The 19,480-nt window shown below is 41.0% G+C and overlaps 2 protein-coding genes, 1 long non-coding RNA gene and 1 other non-coding gene across 7 annotated transcripts in view; 2 read left to right on the top strand and 2 right to left on the bottom strand.

The window, feature by feature from the left end:
* Positions 1–2,349, bottom strand: part of LOC112987696 (uncharacterized) — a 136,157-nt gene extending 133,808 nt beyond the window's left edge. For both annotated transcript variants that reach the window (XR_010389328.1, XR_003260349.2), the window contains exon 1: positions 1,758–2,349. This is a non-coding gene — a long non-coding RNA (uncharacterized LOC112987696). The remainder of the gene's footprint in view (positions 1–1,757) is intronic.
* A 5,630-nt stretch (positions 2,350–7,979) lies between these two features.
* Positions 7,980–14,223, bottom strand: GLRX5 (glutaredoxin 5). The gene is made up of 2 exons (XM_026107684.2): positions 13,827–14,223; positions 7,980–9,442 (listed from the first exon to the last, which is right to left on the bottom strand). Exons 1-2 carry the CDS (start codon positions 14,137–14,139, stop codon positions 9,264–9,266), a joined length of 492 nt encoding a protein of 163 aa, XP_025963469.2. The 5' UTR covers positions 14,140–14,223; the 3' UTR covers positions 7,980–9,263.
* A 241-nt stretch (positions 14,224–14,464) lies between these two features.
* Positions 14,465–19,480, top strand: part of SYNE3 (spectrin repeat containing nuclear envelope family member 3) — an 80,526-nt gene continuing 75,510 nt past the window's right edge. The window contains exons 1-2 of one of the 3 annotated variants that reach the window (XM_026107677.2): positions 14,465–15,582; positions 17,397–17,555. Coding sequence is in view for 2 of the 3 variants with exons in the window: in XM_064512113.1 (XP_064368183.1) it covers positions 15,474–15,582 (109 nt within the window). In the remaining variant the exon portion in view is untranslated. The remainder of the gene's footprint in view (positions 15,583–17,396; positions 17,556–19,480) is intronic. The other 2 variants (XM_064512113.1, XM_064512114.1) reach the window with 2 other exon arrangements.
* On the top strand, positions 16,800–17,071 carry LOC112987700 (small Cajal body-specific RNA 13). Its single transcript, XR_003260353.2, has one exon. It is a non-coding gene; the product is annotated as a small Cajal body-specific RNA 13 (non-coding RNA).

The raw sequence follows: 19,480 nt of genomic DNA on the forward strand, positions 1-19,480 counted from the left end.
TTTGGGGTCTCAGAGGAAGGAGGTGCCCTAGGTTTGATCAGCCTGCTGACCCTTAGCTCTTTATTTTATCAGAGAGAGTTTACCGCAAAATACATAGATACATCCACAAAACAGCTTGTGTAACTTCAGCCTGGTGCCTGCTTATTGAGACTCTCCCTTAATACACAGGGAGGGAGTATCTTTCTGAGGCAGGAGATGAGCAGGACTGTGTTTATGGAGTTAAAGTCATGGTCTGAACCCTAATCCATCTCCTGTCCACAGCATAAAATCCCAAGACCCAGGTTTGAGCAACCTCTAGTCTCAGCCTTAAAGCCTGACAGTTCTTCAGCAGAGCAAGATGAATTGTACCTCAGGTTTACAAGAAAACTAAAGGTATCTGAATGGACAGGCTGTAGGCTAATTTATTTCAGTTACTCTCATTCTCAAATTGGTAGAAGTCTCTTCAGAATTTTCTTTTGATTCACTCCTGCTGACAAATGTAATTACTGTTGGACAACAGGGTTTCTCAGCCACATCTTCCACCAGCTTCCTCTTCACAAGTGTCCAAATGGTTACTCAGGCAGTAAAAGCCCCCACAAAGTGTCAGCTGAGTTTTAAATCATTTATTGTTAGCAAGTAGCTGAAAAATTAGCCTACCTCTGGCCATGCAAAAGACAATGAGAATTAACACAGCACTGCCTGGCAAAACCACTGGAAAGGCTAAGCAGTGGGTTGTTATTAATCATTTAGGAAGAGAAGAGATGAAACGCAGAATAACAAATGCAATCCCCAAATCCTTCACTGGTCTCTCTGGTGGCTTCCATGACACGTGTGTCTTGCCCATCTTGCCTGGGGTCAGCTCTGTCATCACTGACCGTTTCACCTCAGGCAGCAGCACTCACTTAAATCACCTAGAGTATTAGGTGCAACAAACTCAAAACAACCTTGTACCAGAACAGCAGCTGCATTTATCAAGGCTTTATAAACCACCCAAACATCAGCAGTAGGCTTGCTATCTGCACCTGAATGTAAAAGACCTAAGTTTGTAATATTGCTTTAGACAGAAACCAGCTGAGGTAGCAGACCTGGTAAGTTAGATCCTCTGATTCATATCACATACATTACCCAAGTCAGAACTGTCTGGTTGAGCATGCAAAACGACTCAGAGACATAAGCCCTCCTGCATCAGGGGAAAAGTCCTTTACTTAACTTCCCCACTAAACTTTCTGTAAATGCCCAGCCTGGCCACTTCACGCTGCTACAGCTGCTGCCAGGGCATTCGCTGATCTGATCCGGCCACTGCTGTTCTTCCCTGGCCAAATTCAAAGCCTCTGAACCCAATACCAGGTACACAGCAAATCAACAGGAAACTTCACCACCGCTGCCTCACCTGTTGCCGCTCTCAGCTGAGACACCCTGGACTTAAAGAAAACCAGAAGCAAAATTCCCCTTTGCCACCTCAAAGTTCCCCATCCTAAATTGTTTTAAGACCCATGTGATTGCTATGGCCTGCCAAGCCGTGTGCACCTGCGAGCAGAAAGGAGTCCAGGCGCCCAATTCTGCTTGCAGGCACCAAGACCCCCGCTCACCAGGAACACGGGGCGAGGATGCCCCACACACGTGCACAGGTATTTGTGGCTCCCTTCGTCCTGCAGGTCTGGCACATGCCGAATGCCAGTGCCAGCCACTGCTGAACAGCAAGCAAAATGGCATCGCATCCCCCGCTCGGCCCCGCTCGAGTCCTTGCCATGGAGCAATGAAGCTGCTCTTGCACTTACCTTTCCGAGAAATGCTTATGTGGGGACGGGCAGTCTCGCAGGGTGGCCGGAGGAAGCCTATGAGCACCACGTTTCTGCGAAGCCTGGCGAGCAGTCCAGCTGCTGGCCACCCCCGCGCAGCCAGCAGCTTGCGGCGGCAAAGCAGGCCACCCGGCAAGCGCTCGGCTTTGGCACAGCGCTTCTCATGCAGTTGCTTGGATTAGGGCAATTAGCTCTGAAGCCGTTCCCTGCCTCGGCTTTACTTTCTTTTTAGCCAGGCACTTCAAGGAAAAAACATTTCCGTCAGGTGCTAATGTCATTTCAATTGAGGACGTAGGATTGTCTGTCCGAAAATTGCATTACAGATCATACTGGAATATATTCCAGGTTCAACACGGACACATCCTTTTTCTAAAAGAAAATGAAGACCCTAAAAAATAATATGCAACACGAATGGAAAACAGGGAGGGCTGCATAGAGATGCTTCTGGGTCAGGGCTGTGCTGATTCTTCGGTTCAATAGCACCATCTCCTGGGTGGCGCCAGCATTTCACTCGGCTGCAAGAAATCATCCGAAAGTCTCTCTGGCCTGAGAGCATCTTCCACAGAGGGACCCTCCACAATCTTCTTTGAGAGACAGAAACTCTACAGTTGTTATTTCAGCTTTGCTGCTTTGGTCCTTTCAGAAGTATTAATCTTCTTGCATCTGTTTCCTTGCACCTTAGGAAGACAGATTAGTAAATAGATGAAAAGCACTTCCTAGATTCTATATGTTTTTAAAATCTACAATACAAGACACTCTTGAATACCAGTCCTAATGCTGATCTTTTCTGAACAGTGAATGTTTAGATATGTACCTAGTCTTCATGGACTACCTTCTCTTTGAAGGAGAGTAAACAAAAAAGGACTCTTTTCGGAGAATACTGAAATTTTCGTTAAGTAGAAAACAGCCTTAAACCTACTTGAAGAAGTGTTTAGATTTTAGACAAGTGGAATGGTAGGAAAGAACAGAAATGTTAGGTTTCACACTACTATTATCCAAAAACAAGATCCTGGCAGACAAGTAGCATCTCAAAAATATGTATTGTGGTGTGTATTTAGAGCTTTAAAATATTTTTTGAGATACCCTTGTATAAGCAAATGTTCTTCACTCACTAGACTATAGGTTTAAGAATAAAGACTCCAAGACTTTATTCTCAGCTCTATAGCTGTTAAAAAAATGACTAGCAAATCACTTCACTTCAGCTTATATTAGTCCGTAAAACAAACATTTGAGCGCCCTACTTCACTATTTTGAGGCTAAATCATAAGTAAAATCCTTTGGGCTTTGAAGAATGGGCTTATATAACAAGTAAAAAGTGATTCTTCCTGATTCAACACTCCTCCAAAGCCTTTTTGACTCCATTCACCATTAAATGCCAAGTAAAATTTTACAGTAGCTCATCTTTAAAAAATGCTAAATAAGCCCCCGAGCAAACTTTACGTTAGAAGGGACAGAGTATAACTACAAAAATACATACACACATGTGTGTGCCTCTGTGTATGTACAGGAGCATTCTCATGGCTTTTCATGTAGAACAGCAGTAATGATAAAAAAATTGTCCCTCAGTTTCTCGTTAGAACTAACTTCTTACATTATCAAATCTGTATTTTAAAAGTGGATGTTGAGCTTGGCACTCAAATTCTTCTCAAGTCCTACAAACCATCACCACCTGCACATATCTGAATATCCTTTGGAAATTGCGGCAGGTATTCCAGCAGTTAGAGAAGCCAGTTTCAAATGATCTCACACCTGCTGAATACATTCTAAAGACTCCCTCCCTCTTTAAGGAAGTCCATTGTGTGCTCTGATTCAAAAGATGTTAAAACTTCTAAACCATTTGAGGCTAAAGGCACCTTAAAAGATTCTCTTCCTTCTCGAGAGGAACACAAGCAGCCTGCTGTCCAGCAAGCATTTCTGGTGTCTGATTTAAGTGGTCCTTGAAACTAGCAAAGGTGAATTTTTTCTTTTTCAGAGAAAATATTGTAACTTTCTTCTCAGCCAGCTACACTCCATGACTACCAAGATTTGTAAACACTATTAACACGGTCTTTCTAACTAAAATTGTCTTTGCTTCTGGCCTACCTTCCTTTACTTCCAGGGGCACAAAACATTTGTGAGAAGCTGGATTATAACGCAAAGTCAGAATCTCTTCCCTCTCTCTTAAGCCATATCAGGACTTAAGCTCATTTTTGCTTTTGGTACTTTGGCATGCAAATGTGGAGAAGCTTCTGAAGAATAACCATGACAAAGCAAAGACACAGACACTATGACCTGGAAACTACTCTTCTCGTTTCCCCTATCTGTATCCCAGTGCAAATCGCTGTGCCAATATTATTGAGACCCTTGTTTGCAGTTTAGCTTAAATCAGTTAAAGTCTGAATCTGAAATGTGAGTTTCCACATAGACCTTCCAGAAAAAAAATATGTATATTGAAGATAGGAACTGAATCCAACTAGCTACTTCAATCCTATTTTCTGTGTAGTTAAAACCTATTGTTCTTAAAAAAGCAGGTGAAGATAGGCCTCAAGTCGTCATATCAATTGGTAGTTTCTATAGCAATAATCAGGCCAGGTAAAAGACAAAAGTGCTTTAAGACAGAACTGTTTAATAAAACAAGCAGCATCACAATTAAAAGTCAGAACCAAACAATAACCGACAGCTTTTGCCAGGTCACTGTTCTCAGCTTAACCCCTTCAACAAAAAGCAAGCTTGACCAAGCATCTAACAGAGTAAACAATCCAACAGTCTCAAACACTCTTTAACCTTCCTTATTGCTCTCTCCATTTTTCTTCCTTCATAGAGACTCTTTCAAGGTAATGCATATCTTATAATAAATGAACAGTTTTTCTTAGACAATCCTGTAAAACAGATGTTGAAAATCCAACATAAGAAGATCTGCTTTTGCAGAGGGGATACATAAGCTGGATTAGACAAGGATTTACTCTTAAAACTGCCAATTCTACATTTTAATATTACCCTTCGTAGATGCAGGCACTGAAGAGGCCTTGATTGGATTCTCAGCGCTAGCTGAGGAAAGATTTTCCTTGGTATGATTCTTTGATTTCACATTTCCACACTTGGCTGTTTTCTGTGCACTTTGTTAACATTGACGGACTGCTGGAAAATTCTTGCCAAAGATCTCTAGTCCACTGTTTGAAGAGAATCTCAGCATTCACTCAGAACACAAAAAAAGGCCTCCATATCATGACCCGAATAAGGCCACTTCAAATATTTCAGGCTATTTTAAACTGCATAAACTTATTTTTTTCATGAGACAGTAAAAAGAGAATATTGACTACATCAGAACCTTTGTTACAAAATTTAAGCCAAGGAAAAAGACATTAGGGCTGAAAAGTCCCCTTACCACATAACCATGTGTTTGTGACCGCCTTCCTTCTGCTCTCCACCTTCCCCCTCTCCCCCCCCCCATTCAGGAACAGCACTCTGGTCAGTGAAGGTTTAACCTGTTAGCTTCTGGGGGCATTAGCTCTCTTTGGGAAGACAAACAATCTAAGTTGCTTAAATCAAACCACCTTGCTTTATATGTAAGAGGTGAGAAGAATTACAAGATACAAAGGATTGGCTTAATTTATGATCTGCTGAACAGGTTGGTCCACTTAGCTCAGCCTTTTACCACTGCAGCAGTAGCAAAGGCATAAGACAGATTTCCTCAAAAAAAGATGCAAGTAACTATGATAATGAAAGAAAAGTTTCCAATTAGGCAGGCATTCATATTACAATCCTTTAATAACAGAAAACTTCTTTGATTCTGAAGATTTTCATTTAGGCTTAAGAGATGGAAACCTTTGAGTGCTCTGAGAAAGTTTGTACCTATTAAGTTCAAAGACCATCTCATTTCTAAAGCAAATGCTTTGCCAATGAAGTCTGTATTTAACATATCCTGCCAAATATGGTTAAGAAAAACCACCAACATGAAGACCATCTTCCTGCTAAATTGCCAGTCCCTCTGATGACATTATTTTTCAATGATAGCTAGTTAGTTTACATGCTTTCTTCTCCTTTTAAGCCCTCAGTACTGCAATACAGTCAAAATGAGTTCAGAAGTATCTCACTGGAGGAGCACTCAGCCATAATGCCCATTGGATATGACACACTAAAACTGGAAATAGCAGGAATGGGATTACATGGCATTTCTGGAGCTGGCAACTCGATACAACTGATCTTGATGGAGAGAAGCAGTGCAGGTGGCAGTACTCTTTCACAACCTTGATGCCTGTCTCACTGAGACGTATTCTTATGTCAGCATACAAACCTCAAGACCAACCTTTGCTTCTTTCTTCACTAGAGAAAGATGGCATAGACAGCTTTGTCTTTCCCCTTGGTTGTCTTTCTCAGGAACTTCAGCCAGACCCACTGCAGCACTCTCAAGCTGTATTCCTGAGCACTGTTACCTCTTCTGCTTCCTCTTCTGTCATCATTTTACTGGAAAGTAATCAGGGAAGGAAGAGCAGCAGTGCCCGCGGAGCTTTCCACATTGTCCGACGCATTTGCTGCCTCCTCTACTCAGTGACAAATGAATCCTCCTGTGGGAGAAAGTCACCCTTTCACCTTCAGAGCCCTTTGCAGCACAACCATGAACTCCTTGTTGATTTTTCCAATGATCACCCAGCCAGCACCAGCCCCCCCAGTATGAGCTCAGTACATCCACCATTATCATCTCAGACTCTAATGTTATCGGTTGCCATCTCTCACTTCCCAAAGTACATGATGAAAGCAGGCTCAAACCTTTCATCAATAAGGCAATGTTTTTTTTCTTTTCCCATAAAAATCAGCTCGTTTGATTTTCCTTTGCAATTGCAAGCTTATGCTCCTTTTTTGCCTCTAGTCTGAGGGAAAGTAACAGTTGATCAGCAGAGTACAGAATATTGCGTATTTTCTAAAACTATCAACCCAATTGAGAACTAGTTTGTTGGGGAAACTCTCAGTCAACTCCTAAAATAGCCTCTTTGCGAGCATTTGAAGTTTTACACCTCAAACAGATGCTCATTTCATATTGCAATGGGATTAATATGAGCATTTACACAGACGCAATAGGTAAAACAACTGCACATGAACACAAAGACTGAACAAGAATGCAGATCAAAATCACATATTATACTCCCACTTCTGTGACTTTGCTGCATGTACTTTATGGTATTTGATTCCTTTTACTTGCTCAATTACAACACATCACAATCAGGCAAATGCTTGATATAAACAGTTTGTACGTTATGCAAAATTTGAACTGAATAATTAAAAGCTAAAAAAAATCTAAGGGGCAGCTATTTATATTTTTATTAACAGTAGGAACTCCTGGAGGTAGAAAAATTTTGACTGTTTAGAGGAGAAAGAAGAACTGACAATGCTAAACTTACATTTATGTTAAACTAGTAGCAGATAGAGAAAAATATTCAACTTTCATAGACTTAGAGAGCTCTGTGAAATAGCAGATTAGTGTTATAAGATTTAATAGCCAGACTAAAAGTTAACTGTTGAAGCAGAAAAATCATTGACTTTTCTTCAAGTTACTTTATTCTTCATTTACAGTATCCATTAATTTCAGCTGGTCTTTTGACACAAATAACCAAAGTTTTTTGAAGTTCACACATTTTTTCCAAACTTCATTTTACATCCAGAATGGCAGAAACTACTCATGAAAGTTTAATTGTAAGAAAGACATCTTATTTAAACTGAATTCAGAAAAAGATAGAGCTGGAAAAAGATAGAGCTGGAAAAAGATAGAGCTGGAATGCACAGAAACCTATGGAGTGAGTCCTTTTCATGAATGTAGTATTCTTGCACTTGTGAAATTCTTGTACTCATTATGTGCACATGATTTATAGTCACAAATGACTGCCTTCAAGTGTAGTTTATTTGTAATCAGTGATCATTCAAGTCACTTCTACTCTTTAATCATGGTGATGCTGACTGCATTTAAAATATATAGTAAGTTTACTGTAACCTGCATAAACTTTGTAAATTCTGTGGAGACTAAACCAGTATATAGTTTCTCCACTAGACAGCTTGCTCAAGCAGAAAGAAGGGATTTAGAATTGGAACTTGCATCAAACCTCTCATTCAATGCTATTTTACAAATTACAGTCCTGACTTCTTCCACTGATCATTCATAATCCTTCCTTATTCTGAAAAGGCCGTATTTCCTATCATATGTAGTGGACAAGTTTAAAGAACATACTGAAATGAACAGTAGTATCAGTTTTATTAGAGAGAAAAAAGGAAATATTGTAGACAATGAAGATAAAACAGTTTATTTCCAATTATTTGCCTAATTCACATGCAAACTTTTTTTATTAATAAAAGTAAACTACACTTAGGAACAGCTTGATGAACTTTTAACTTTAGCAGTTTTGCTGCACAGCTGAAGCTACACTGTTTAAGATAATTTCTTTTAACTTCGGGAAACAGGGTTACACAGCTCATGAAGACATCAGAGACTTTCCAACAAAGAAATGTTTATCTGTTCAGTGGCCTTTCTGCTGCCCTCATTATCTACACAAAACATTTCATTTGTTTATCCAATGTTTGACGACCATCCTCTTTGCAGCACAGCACTCAGGAGAAAATACTTGGAAATACAACAAATTTAAAAAGATAACTTGGTAACGAGTAAATAGTATAAGATTACAGTAAGTAACTGAACTCTTCTCATCCTGTACTATTTCAAGCAAATGTACTGAAGCCTTGAGCAATTCCCACATTTCAGCACTGATAGAGAAACTGCAATACAAAAAGTATGTAAGCAGGGGGAAAGCCACTTTGCAAGAGGTAGAAAAGGTTTTGTAAAATCTTTAGGCACAATTCTCAGCAAGAGATTTTGGCTTTTAAAAGCCATCAGCAAGTTACAAAGTAATAACGACCATTATACATGTATTTTTACTAGTGTTTTTATTTTTACCCTTTGGAATAAAAGCATATTTCATGCACTCTCACATTATTTGTTTTCTTCTATATTGTTTGAAGACTGTTTTTCTCCTATACTGTATGAGGTTACAGAAACTTTACAGGCTCTCAGGAAGTCTTATCACCAGGTGTTTATACAAAAAGCTGATATACTATTAGTTAACAATTTTTCAAGAGAAGCAAGAGAACTGCAAACATTGTTTGCATAGGTTCATGTATCAAAGAACAAGAAAACATACACAGACAATCCATAAAAATAATATCAGATCTTTTGGTTTACTCCTGCGTCAATCAAGAAGAGAATCTTTTTAGATGTGAACTTTTTTGCACCACAAATACATGCTTTATAGTGCAGTGGTTATACTCAAATTTTCACAACAATATCCATAAATCAGAATACCATGATTACTACGCATTTACCATGAGCTAACAGACATTCACAGATAAATCTTAGTGTCAGTTCAAAAAGATGCCTTCTTTGAGAAAAAGTACATAAGGCTTTTCTGGTAACAAGTTCTTGTCGAAGATTTTCTTTATTCCTGTAACAGCATCTTTTTGCTTGTTTTACTTTTTGTCTTGGTCTTTTTCTGCATCCAGAAGTGCTGAACGGATTCCTAACTTCTTCAGCTCTTCTACTAAATCTCCATTCTGATGCATCTGGAGGAGTATATCACAACCACCAACAAATTCACCATTAAGGTATACTTGTGGGATGGTAGGCCAGTTAGAGTAGTTTTTTATTCCTGCATAAGAGAAAAATGAAACTATTAGATGTTTTTTACCCACCCTCACCAAGCAGACTTGAATTTCAAACAGAATACATTGCTTCAGCCTGACAGAACTACTGATACTTTCATTTGTTTCCTACTGAGGCAAAAGTTTCTCTATTACAGGAGCACTTTAATGTAGTTTTTCTTACGCTTATTTTTGGTTCTCACTCCAACTAAAAGCTGTGGGTTGAAAGATATGGAGTCAGCTCCTATTCAGAGGAGTTGGAAAACAGGCAAGTAAAATTTAAGAAATGGGAAGTTTTCATAAACATTGAGAAGTGTTTACATTTCCTCAAAGGGACTTTTAAAATATTTTATGTTTGTCCTTAATTCATACAGCAATACTTACTACTGCAAGTTCAACTGCAAGATATATCCACCCTGTTAGAAGCCTTGTGAATTTCAAATTACTTTATCTTTCATTGCCAGACTTTACAGTCCACGGGAGGGGCACAAATGTTGAATTCTCTTAAAAGTACTCACTATATAAAACAGAACTAGAGTCACAGCTACAAAGCACAGAATTAAAGTTAAAAACTATACTACATAGAACACGAACATAAAATCATCCAAAAGTATTAACTGATCGGTTGGTACAAATTGAGTCCCGATTAGCACTTAAAGGACATCAGGAAAAAAAAAAAACACACAGAAGAATCAGTATATCTAATCTGTCACTTAAAAATAACCATTTGCACCGAAAGCTATTATTTTTCTAGCACAGAAAATGCAGTTAAATTCCACGTCTACATGCTTTTATATCTAGTCAATCGGCATTTGCTTAGATATCAAGTTTTTAATCCAATGTCTTAAATTTTCATATGCAGATGCTTAGAATTTTTATCAAAGGCATGAAAGTCCATACAGCAATTTTAAGCCTACAGACAACACACATGCCTTTTCAGATCATCAGGACTAGTCCACAGACTCTCAGGAGCCCACGGACTCAAAGTCACCCCTCTTCACCCAACCAGCACACCCTTTAGCATAAGCTGTCAAATTATTAACAGCAGATAATAGGCCTGTGCAACAAACACAGATAAATTTAGAAAAATGCTTATTAGTCCTCCCAAACACAAGCAGCCACTGTACACAGAAATAAAGCTTTGTTTTCCTTAAGATAATGTAATACTAAACACACATTGTGAACCAAGGGTACTGCATAATAAATCTACTGTTAATAAGCATTCCAGGATAATATTTACACCAATTACTCTTTTACAAGAATATTTTCTTCAAGGACCAACTGCACATACATACAAGCACTGACAGGACTTTCAAAGATCTATTCAACTTCAGCTAAAAATATGAATACAATCAAGCTTAATTGATCTGCGTTCTGTATTTCATGTATCAGACAAACCACTTTAAATGTTTGCATGTTCAGGCTCAACCAGATTACAAATTGAACAGCTGGTGAACCTGTTAACTATCTCCTAGTTTAATAGAACTGTTCATTGCAACTACTTTAGTAAGGTTAGAGCAAGTTAGCCTGGTCTACACTTCCTGCACTCAGGATGCACTTTAGTGATGAATCTTTGGCAGTGCACACTCCAAGAAATTTCCTCCCCATTCCCTGGAGGTTAACACTTTCCAGCTGCACTTTCGCAGCTGCAAAGAGCTCAGTCACACAACTAAGGCAGTGAAAAAGTTGTAGGCTTCTGTTTTTTAAATACTGCTTGTTTTGTAAAACCAAGTTCCACTGATTTGATTTAAAGCTTGATGGCTGAACTAGCACACTTAAAGGTGATTGTGAAACCAAAGTCTGTGCAAATGGCTACTGAAAGGGGTATCTAGAGCACTCTCACCCCAAATCCCCAGCTCTAGTTACAAATCCTCAGTCTCTGTCTTGCCAGCATTAGCATTCATGAATGATGAGCCAGATCAAAGAACTATCAAACTATTCTCCTATGCAGAACAGTAGTTTCTTCAATTGAAAAGATGCATCAGATATCTTCACAGCTGAAGCACCCCCTCACTAACACCATATGCATGCAGTACAGATTATGTTCACAAAGAAGGCTTAGAAAAGTGTCGTATGTTGAAAGTTAACTTTTCAGCACCTGAGGCCAGATCCAGGAACAGACTTGGAGGGCCTTCAATCACAGGTGAATGACCCTGGACAACATACAGAGCTACAGCTTCTAGCAGCCCAGCCTTCTCCTCTGTCAGAGACAGCCATGCACTGAAAGAGGCATATACTGGCTTTTCAGGGTGCAATAGGTAACACAGCTGAAGCAATATAACAGGCCACCGGCCTTCAAAGCAATGTTGGTATTCCCCAGGTCTTCACCTCAAGGCTCCATCCCTCATGCTGGCTCTGGCATTCCCCTCAGACTACAAAACGCTAGTTCAACTCACAAACCCAGAAACCCATTAATAAATTGAGCTGGCTCTTTATGCAGTTGGGCAAGTGCCAAAGCTGGTGCAAGGAAGGGAACAGAACAGAACATACTCCTTTCAGCATCTGAGAACTATCAGAGTTGCGCAAGTGTACCCTCAGTTACTGTATTCAGTGTGGCTTATCCAAGCAATCTGGAGTAAACCACCAATTCCAATTTAAAGCTCAGATACCCAGAAGGGCAGTAACTTCCCAGATCACCTAACACAAGTCAAAGATCATCTGGAGGAAACCTTTGTTATGCTCAAAAGGGAGATCTTCTTGTTACATGGTAAGAAAATACCATATAACTATGTGGTCCAGTCCCCAAAGACTGCAACTGACATAAGCACTGCCCATGCAAGGGTTCATGAAAGCCCTCCCTACCAAAAATGAAATGTCGAACATTTTATTTCAGTGAATTGGCAGGCGGAGAGGGGGAGGTCTTATAATTTACCAACTTGTTCTAGTAAACCATAAGAGCAATAAATTTAGATATGCATTAAAGTTTAGAAAACTATCATGATTTGTTCACCTGCCAAAGGCTGGTAAAGAGATTTACTTGAATGAATTAATAAATCCAATATTCATTAATATAGCATATCATAATCACAGCAAAATTCTACTATTAAGTTTTTATACAATATCATTATACTCATGAACTGAAAAGCATCTTGGGGCAGCAAGACCAGAGAATCAGCCTTTCAGCCAACAGCTAATGAAAAACTAAGTTAGTCAGCTGAGACCAAAAACACATGAGAAGGAAGTCACTTGATACAGGCCAGCACTACTTTTTTCTGCAGAATGGGGATTTAATACACACTTTAGTATATTCTGAGAAAGAAATATTAATGCTATGCACCTGCAAGACTAGTTACTACATACTTTTTTTTGTTTAAAGCTTTCTCAAATAACCACATGAAACTTCAACGATTGGTCAACTGTGCATTTTCAACAGGGAAAGACAGCACAAAAGCATCAAGTGAACAGAGTATCTGCATTCTACAATTTGGGAAAAAAAACTCACATAGAGTAGCTCCTACCACTTGAGTAGTAATAGTGTACTGAAACTATTAGTAAATATTTCTTCTGCAAGTGATTAGCAAATGACAGCATAATTTTACTAGTTTTGACGAAAGTACAAAGATCTTTGGCTGGCAGTGCCAGCAGAGAATACAATGGTACAAGCTTGAGCTTTTCCAAGCTATTCATCAAGTTTCGCAATACTGTTCACACAGAAAACAAAAATTCTGACTAGAAGACAAAGTATTTTAGGAGTCTTCTAATGCAACTTTGTATCTATTAACTAGGAAAGGCAGCATGGCATGAAAAGCCCAGTCTCCAAAAATTTCCCTGTAAGCATAACTGTGTTCTGTAGGTAACTAAAATGCTCAGAGACACAGTATCACAGAAATCAAACACGCATCTAGGCAGGGCAAACTCTGAACTTCATCTCTGTGATGTGCTTCGTGTTGGCATGCTTCGTATACCCCCAAGCTCCTGGGATGTAAGCCTTCTTACGAAACAGAAAACAAGAAAGCGAGGAAAGAAAGTGGTATTTCTAGAGAGGAAAACAAACAAACAAACACGAAAAAGCCTGCTACGTAATAATCAATTCGGTGAGCTAATAACCCAGTTTTTAGAGCAATAAATAACGACCAAAAAAAAAGTTAGAAAACAGAAATAAGTCCTCGGGGTGGATTTATGCACGCCTGACTCTCCCGAGGGGGGTGCAGATATGCAAACACACAGCACGACGCGGGGTTTGCGCACCCTGAACGCCCCCAGCGGCAAGCGCTGCCGATCGCGGCCACCAACGCGCCTCGCAGACCCGCTGGGGGGAAGGAACAAGGGGGGGGGGGGGGCAGCGTAGGTGTCCGCTCCCCGCAGCGGGGCCCCGGCGGAGTCCGAGACTAGCGGTGACCCCGGCGGGGCGCCACCCGTCCCCAGCGGCCGTCGCGGCCCCCCGGCGCTGACCTTGGCGCAGGTCGGGGTCCTGCAGCACGTCGTGGGCGCGGTAGTCCTGCACGCCGTGCAGCCGCAGGATCTGCACCACGGCGTTGCTGAAGCCGCAGAGCGGCTGCGCCGGGCTGCCCTTCATGAACACCACCACCGGGTGCGCCCGCACCAGCCGCTCCACCGCCTCCCGCGACCCCGAGCCGCCGCCGCCGCCATCGCCGCCGCTGCCCTCGGCCTCGCCGGCCGCCGCCTGGCTCAGCCGCCGCCGCCGCCCGGCCCAGCCCCACGCGGCGCCGCGCAGCCGCCAGGCCGCGCGCAGGGCCCCGCTCATCCTGCCCGCGCCCGCCGCCGCCGCGCTCCGCCGGCCCGCAGCCGCCGCCGCTCGCCTATTGGTAGAGGGGGGAACAGGTCACGAGGGGCTGCTCCTCCGCATAGGAGCGGTCGCCTGCCAATCAGCGCCACTATCCAATAGCACTAGGAGCCAGCCAGCCAGCCTTCTCCCACCCATCTATATTAAGTGCATCTTGCTTTCCTATTTGTGGAGGGAATTGAGTTGCCGTAGTTGCATTGGGCATGGCACCTGCCGCTCCGATCCAATTTGGTTAATCCCGCCTCCCCTCCCCGGGCCGCGATTGGTCGCGCTTCCCCGGTGCGATGTTTTTTTCGGGGAGCCCCGAGGGCGTGAGCGTGTGACTCTTTCCGCTTCCGGGTAGCGGCAGCTCTGGTGACGGCGTGGCCGGCGCCGCCGCCCGGCCTCCTTTCCGTGTCCCGCTGCTGGGGAGGTACCGGCGCCCGCGGGGGCGGCCGGGCCGGACCGTGCGGCGCGGCGGGCCCTGGCAGGCGGCTCGTCCATGCTGTGTGCCTGCTGGAGCCGCTGGGGCAGGGCCCGGGCGGAGCCCGGCGGTACGGGCGGTGCGTTTGGGGCCTGCCTGGGCACACGGGGGATTGTGGCTAATAGAAACCTGCGCTCAGCACCGAGAAGGGGGGGTTGGGTTTATTTCAGCCCTTCGGTTGACGCAGGCTGCGGCAGAGCCCTCTGGGGCTGGCGGGAGCGGGTGAGAGGTGCTTTAGAACAACGTTAAATGCTTAAATGAAAGGCGAGGAAAGCGTGGCTGTGGAAGGGGCAGGCACTTGTGCATCTTTTGCCTGTGCAGAGTAAAGCTCCTCGGTGGTGAACTGTAGAAATATGCATAAGCTGTAGTGGCAGAAGCATGTGTCCTAAAAAGAGCAGTATTATTGAGCTTTGGCTTTTTTTTTTTTTTTTTGTATAAGCAGGCAGAAAAAACGGTGGAGGTTTTATATATGCAGCTGAAAACATGCTAGAAGTGTCAGTTTTCATGGTATGTTTGGTTGTTTCTGGTGGCCGTTTTGACTGCATTCAGTTGTTGAGTTTGTTTTTAGCGGGATGAATATGATGGCGGATATTATCAAGGAACTGGCAGTTCTCTGCATGGTTTATTTGTACTAGCAGTGAAGTAACTGATAACCTTGTGCAGCTTGGTATGTTGCTGGATCAACTGGCTGGGGTTGCAGCAAGATGGAGAGGTGGGAGCAAAGGCTAGACTGCTTAGCTGTGTGTGCAAAAGGCTTGATTGGTGTGCTGCTGAAAGACCAGCAGAACTGTGCTGCATCAGAAAAGTGACAAAATTGGAACATGTCCTGGAAATGGCTGCTTGTGCTACCGACTTTGTTAGAGCTCCCGCGCTGATTCTGAATTCTTTCCAAGAACCTGGAACAGAGCATAGAAGTCTTCTACAGAAGCAAGGTCCATGCTGTAAGTAGAGAGAAAGAGTTGAAAATTCTTCTTTTTCTAAAGTGCAAAACCAATGTTTTTTCACAAATAACAAATCAAAGTATATTCCTTAGGGTTATCATGCATTGTGGCTCTGGCATTTAGACTTCTGGTATGCTAATAGCCATTTGTATTACTTGACATGCATTTGTAAGGAAAAGAAACTCTTTTCTCCAGTGCTAATGTGCAAGCTTTACAAACAGTAACATGTTTTCCTCAGTATTCAGAGGGCTGGGTTTTCTACTTTTTCATTTTGTGGAATCCAGTTGACACTTGAATGACAACTCAGTTTTCATTTTCTGCATAATCAAACAAAAAATGTTTTTTTTTTTTTTTTCTTGAAGAATACTCTGGACAGAAACTTCTCAGAAAAAGTGAGATGTACTTTGGACACTGAATTTCTAAACTGGCTTAACTTCAGGCATTGCTTCTGTGGTCTTCTATTGCAATTTAATTAGAAAAAAATCACAAAGATTACACTTCATGTGAATAGGATATGAATACTTCAAAAAAAGATACAGTATTTGAGAGTATCTGTACTTTCAAAGAAATACTTTCTATTATGAATCATGAGGTAAAGTTAGTGTTGTATTGTTGATAATATTGTGCATTTTGTACATCAGTGTGTTGTTCTCAGACTGTCTGGACCTAGGTACAATCATGCTGATCAAGACATAGGAAAGTTAATATTTTCTGCAGTTTATGGTGACTAACATGGTGCAAGATGTTCAAAGTGTGTAAAATAAGTAGCATCTGGTTCATACTGTATGGTATTTTAATAAATTCTGCAAGAAATAAAAAGCAAATGTTAGTTTTTCGACTGGTGTGATAACACTTATTAAGCCCCTGCCTGTGGTTATCTGTAATAGACCAAGTGAACTGCTTTGTTGCTTTTGATCTAGCAAAAAGAATCCTACCATTTTAAGATCCTGGTAAGTGTGAAGGGAATTAAATGGAAAGTGAGTTAAAAGTGAAATATCTTTCTTTTCTGAAAGAACTAAATGTCTTCAATTTAAAAAATGATGAACTATGATGAGAACTTCATGGTATTTGCCTTCCCAAATTTCATTCTTGCTATTTCTGTAAGGAGATGCTTAGAAAAAATAAAAAGTGAAATAAGGATGTGAAACTGAAGAGTGTGGAAATCCTTGTGAGGATGTGCTCCTCGAGGAATAACATAGCTACTGTTGTAGTTTCATCCTCTGTAGTCCAAGAGGTGCCCTTGGTTGTTAGTACTCTGGGCATACCAGGCTTGCAGAGAGAGTACCTGTGTGAGGAAGCCGAGGCATGCCTGTAAGAGTCGCAGCAGTAACATGTGCATTATTCCTCTGACAGTTATAATTCTGTTGTCACGGAGATGATGACTTACCCCATGTCATTATTGATCTATCAACAGTAAGAGCAATTCTGCAGTCTGATATTGTTTAGCAAATTGAGTAGCATCTGCTGAACACTTAAAACTGCTATAAATGTTGGAAATGTACTTAACCCAGTACCCTGGTTTTGGAGAACAAGTACCTGAATTTATAGTATAGTTATCTGTAACTTATAAATGAGGAATTTATTCATATCTTGTGAAACAAGTGGCCTGTGAGATAATGTTAAGGTTAATAGAATGCTTTTTAATAAAATATTTAGTACGGTCAAGGTACAGAAATGCTTTTGAATTATGAAATAATAATACTGCTGGTAAGATTTAGAACAATGAGCCCAAATACACTTGTTATAGAGAAATAATTATTTCCTATCTGGTCAAGTCCTCCATCAGTCTAAGTGAAACTTCTTGTATTTTCCAGATAATGATTTAAATCACCCATTTGGAAGAAATACTAGTGGGACTCCCATGAGACTCCTGACGTTTTGCTGATGTTCCTGTTAGAAGAACAGTTATCACCTCATTCTGAAATCAGTAATAAAAGTACCGATATTCAAACTGCTGTGCTTAAACATTCAAGGTTAGAGTCACAAGTTAGATTACATTTTGCTGCTGAACAGAACTACTAGTTGTGAATTGGCAGTCTGAGGATCTTATACAGTGCACAGGAGGAGTTAGACATCCAAGAATGATAGTGTCAGGGGAAAAAAAAAAAAAGCTAAATAGCTAAATTAGCTGGTGAGAAAGGTTGGTAAAAAGGTGTCTTATTTCAGCTTATAGGAATGGGATGCCTTCATACCCATGTCTGGTATCTCTGTCATCCTGACTTGAGGGTGCCTTGAAGTCTCCTATGTGCCTTAACCATTGATCTCTGCTTAGGCAGCTCTATTTCCTCTTGAAGCTTTTTAGGAGGATAGAATGAGCTCCTGTTGTTCTGCATGCCTGGTGAATAATTTGGACATACTGTCAAGGCAGTGTCTGGCAGCACCAACATATCCTTCGTTTTGAGAGCATTAAGAGTTCAGAACTGTATGCACACTTCAAGGATTGCACTGTTAAAATTTGTGTGGATGCCTAAAATATGAATGCTGAAAAACACCTGTGAAAAGTTCCTGAACATTTTGAGATGTGATAGTTTTTAAAAGTTGTGTGTCAAGCAGCAGAAATGTAGAAGTGCTCTGGGGTTTATTGGTAGAAACTTGAGTCCAATGGGAAACTATGGATTTAGATTTAGAATCTAAACAGTATCTAACTACTTTGCCAGTTTTTCTTTACTAGGTGGGTAGTGAATCCATATTTATGGACTTATAGCATATTCCCAAGAGGGTGTTAGCTTGAAAATAGAGATCATGTCATAATTGGCAGAGGCAAAGAACATGTATGAAATTAGCTAGGTCAGTTTAACTGATGGGTGATTTACATGATCTAAGCCAATTGATTGACTTAGATGATGTAAGGAATGCCTTTGGCAGAAAGTCAGGCTAGTCATCAGAGGAAAATTGTTTGAGCCCAACATTTAACAAATTGAATGGAACATGATATTCAAGCTTGAATGCAGAGTTCTAAACTACATGTTCTTTAGACGTGAAATTTGACTCTTAATGATGCTGATCTCTATATATGCTTCTTAGTAAGTGTGAACCATGGAACTGTCCTGAAGCTGTGTGAGCACAAGGACCATGTGGTATGATCTTTGAAACAGATGAGTAATTCTTTTGGATAATCAAGCTTCTTGCAACTATTTTGCATAACCAAAATCTTTTAGAATTATTTGTAGATGGCGGTGCTTGAGTCTTCCTCTATTGTAGAGGAAGCATAGTTTTATAAGCATCTAATTTATATGTAGAGTAGAGCTGAGAAATGTGACCTATGAGAGCACCTCCTGTATCTCTTGGCCGCTTTGCTCCTAGGAGTTGTGGATGCTAAAATTGTAAATGGGCACAAAAAAGGATAGAGCAATCTTGAGAAAGTAAAATCTATTGGTCTGTTAAATATAAAGATACCATCATTACGTTAAGTCTTGAGCCACAGAAAACTAGAAATTAGGATTATAACTATGTGCATGTCCTATTTGTTTTCTGTGCATTCGCTTTTTAATCAGTGTTGAAGAGCAGGTTCCTGAGCTTTGAGCTTTTGGCCTTAGTTGATATCATAATTCTTACAAATTGTAATTTACCTGCAAATGTTGGAAGTGTCTTCTGGCTTTTCATGAATCCTGGGAAAACTCCAGGGCACTTTCTGCCCGTAAGACAGATTTCTGTGCCCTAGCCTAAGATATATCAGCAAACCTTTGATATTGCTATGATGACAGGAGTGCTTTTGTTGACTTAGCTTGTCAGTCAAGAATGTATAGCCACTGTGAAGTGAGAATAAACCGATTAGTGTGTACTTAATCTCCACAAGGGGGCTCTGATAGCTTGGATATGACAGCTGAAGATCTGTAAGTGTAAGAGTTCTGCATTCTACTGAAATGGCAATCTGTAGTAACTGAATGCTTGGTACTTG

This window comes from Dromaius novaehollandiae, chromosome 5 (assembly GCF_036370855.1).
Source record: "Dromaius novaehollandiae isolate bDroNov1 chromosome 5, bDroNov1.hap1, whole genome shotgun sequence".
Classification (NCBI taxonomy): domain Eukaryota; kingdom Metazoa; phylum Chordata; class Aves; order Casuariiformes; family Dromaiidae; genus Dromaius; species Dromaius novaehollandiae.

What these genes read in the sequence shown, in the direction of transcription:
- GLRX5 (XM_026107684.2), bottom strand. Translation starts at nt 14,139, where the DNA reads ATGAGCGGGGCCCTGCGCGCGGCCTGGCGGCTGCGCGGCGCCGCGTGG. An exon ending in GGACCCCGACCTGCGCCAAG is followed by an intron (nt 9,443 to 13,826) that starts GTCAGCGCCGGG and finishes TCTCTTATGCAG; the next exon opens with GAATAAAAAACTACTCTAAC.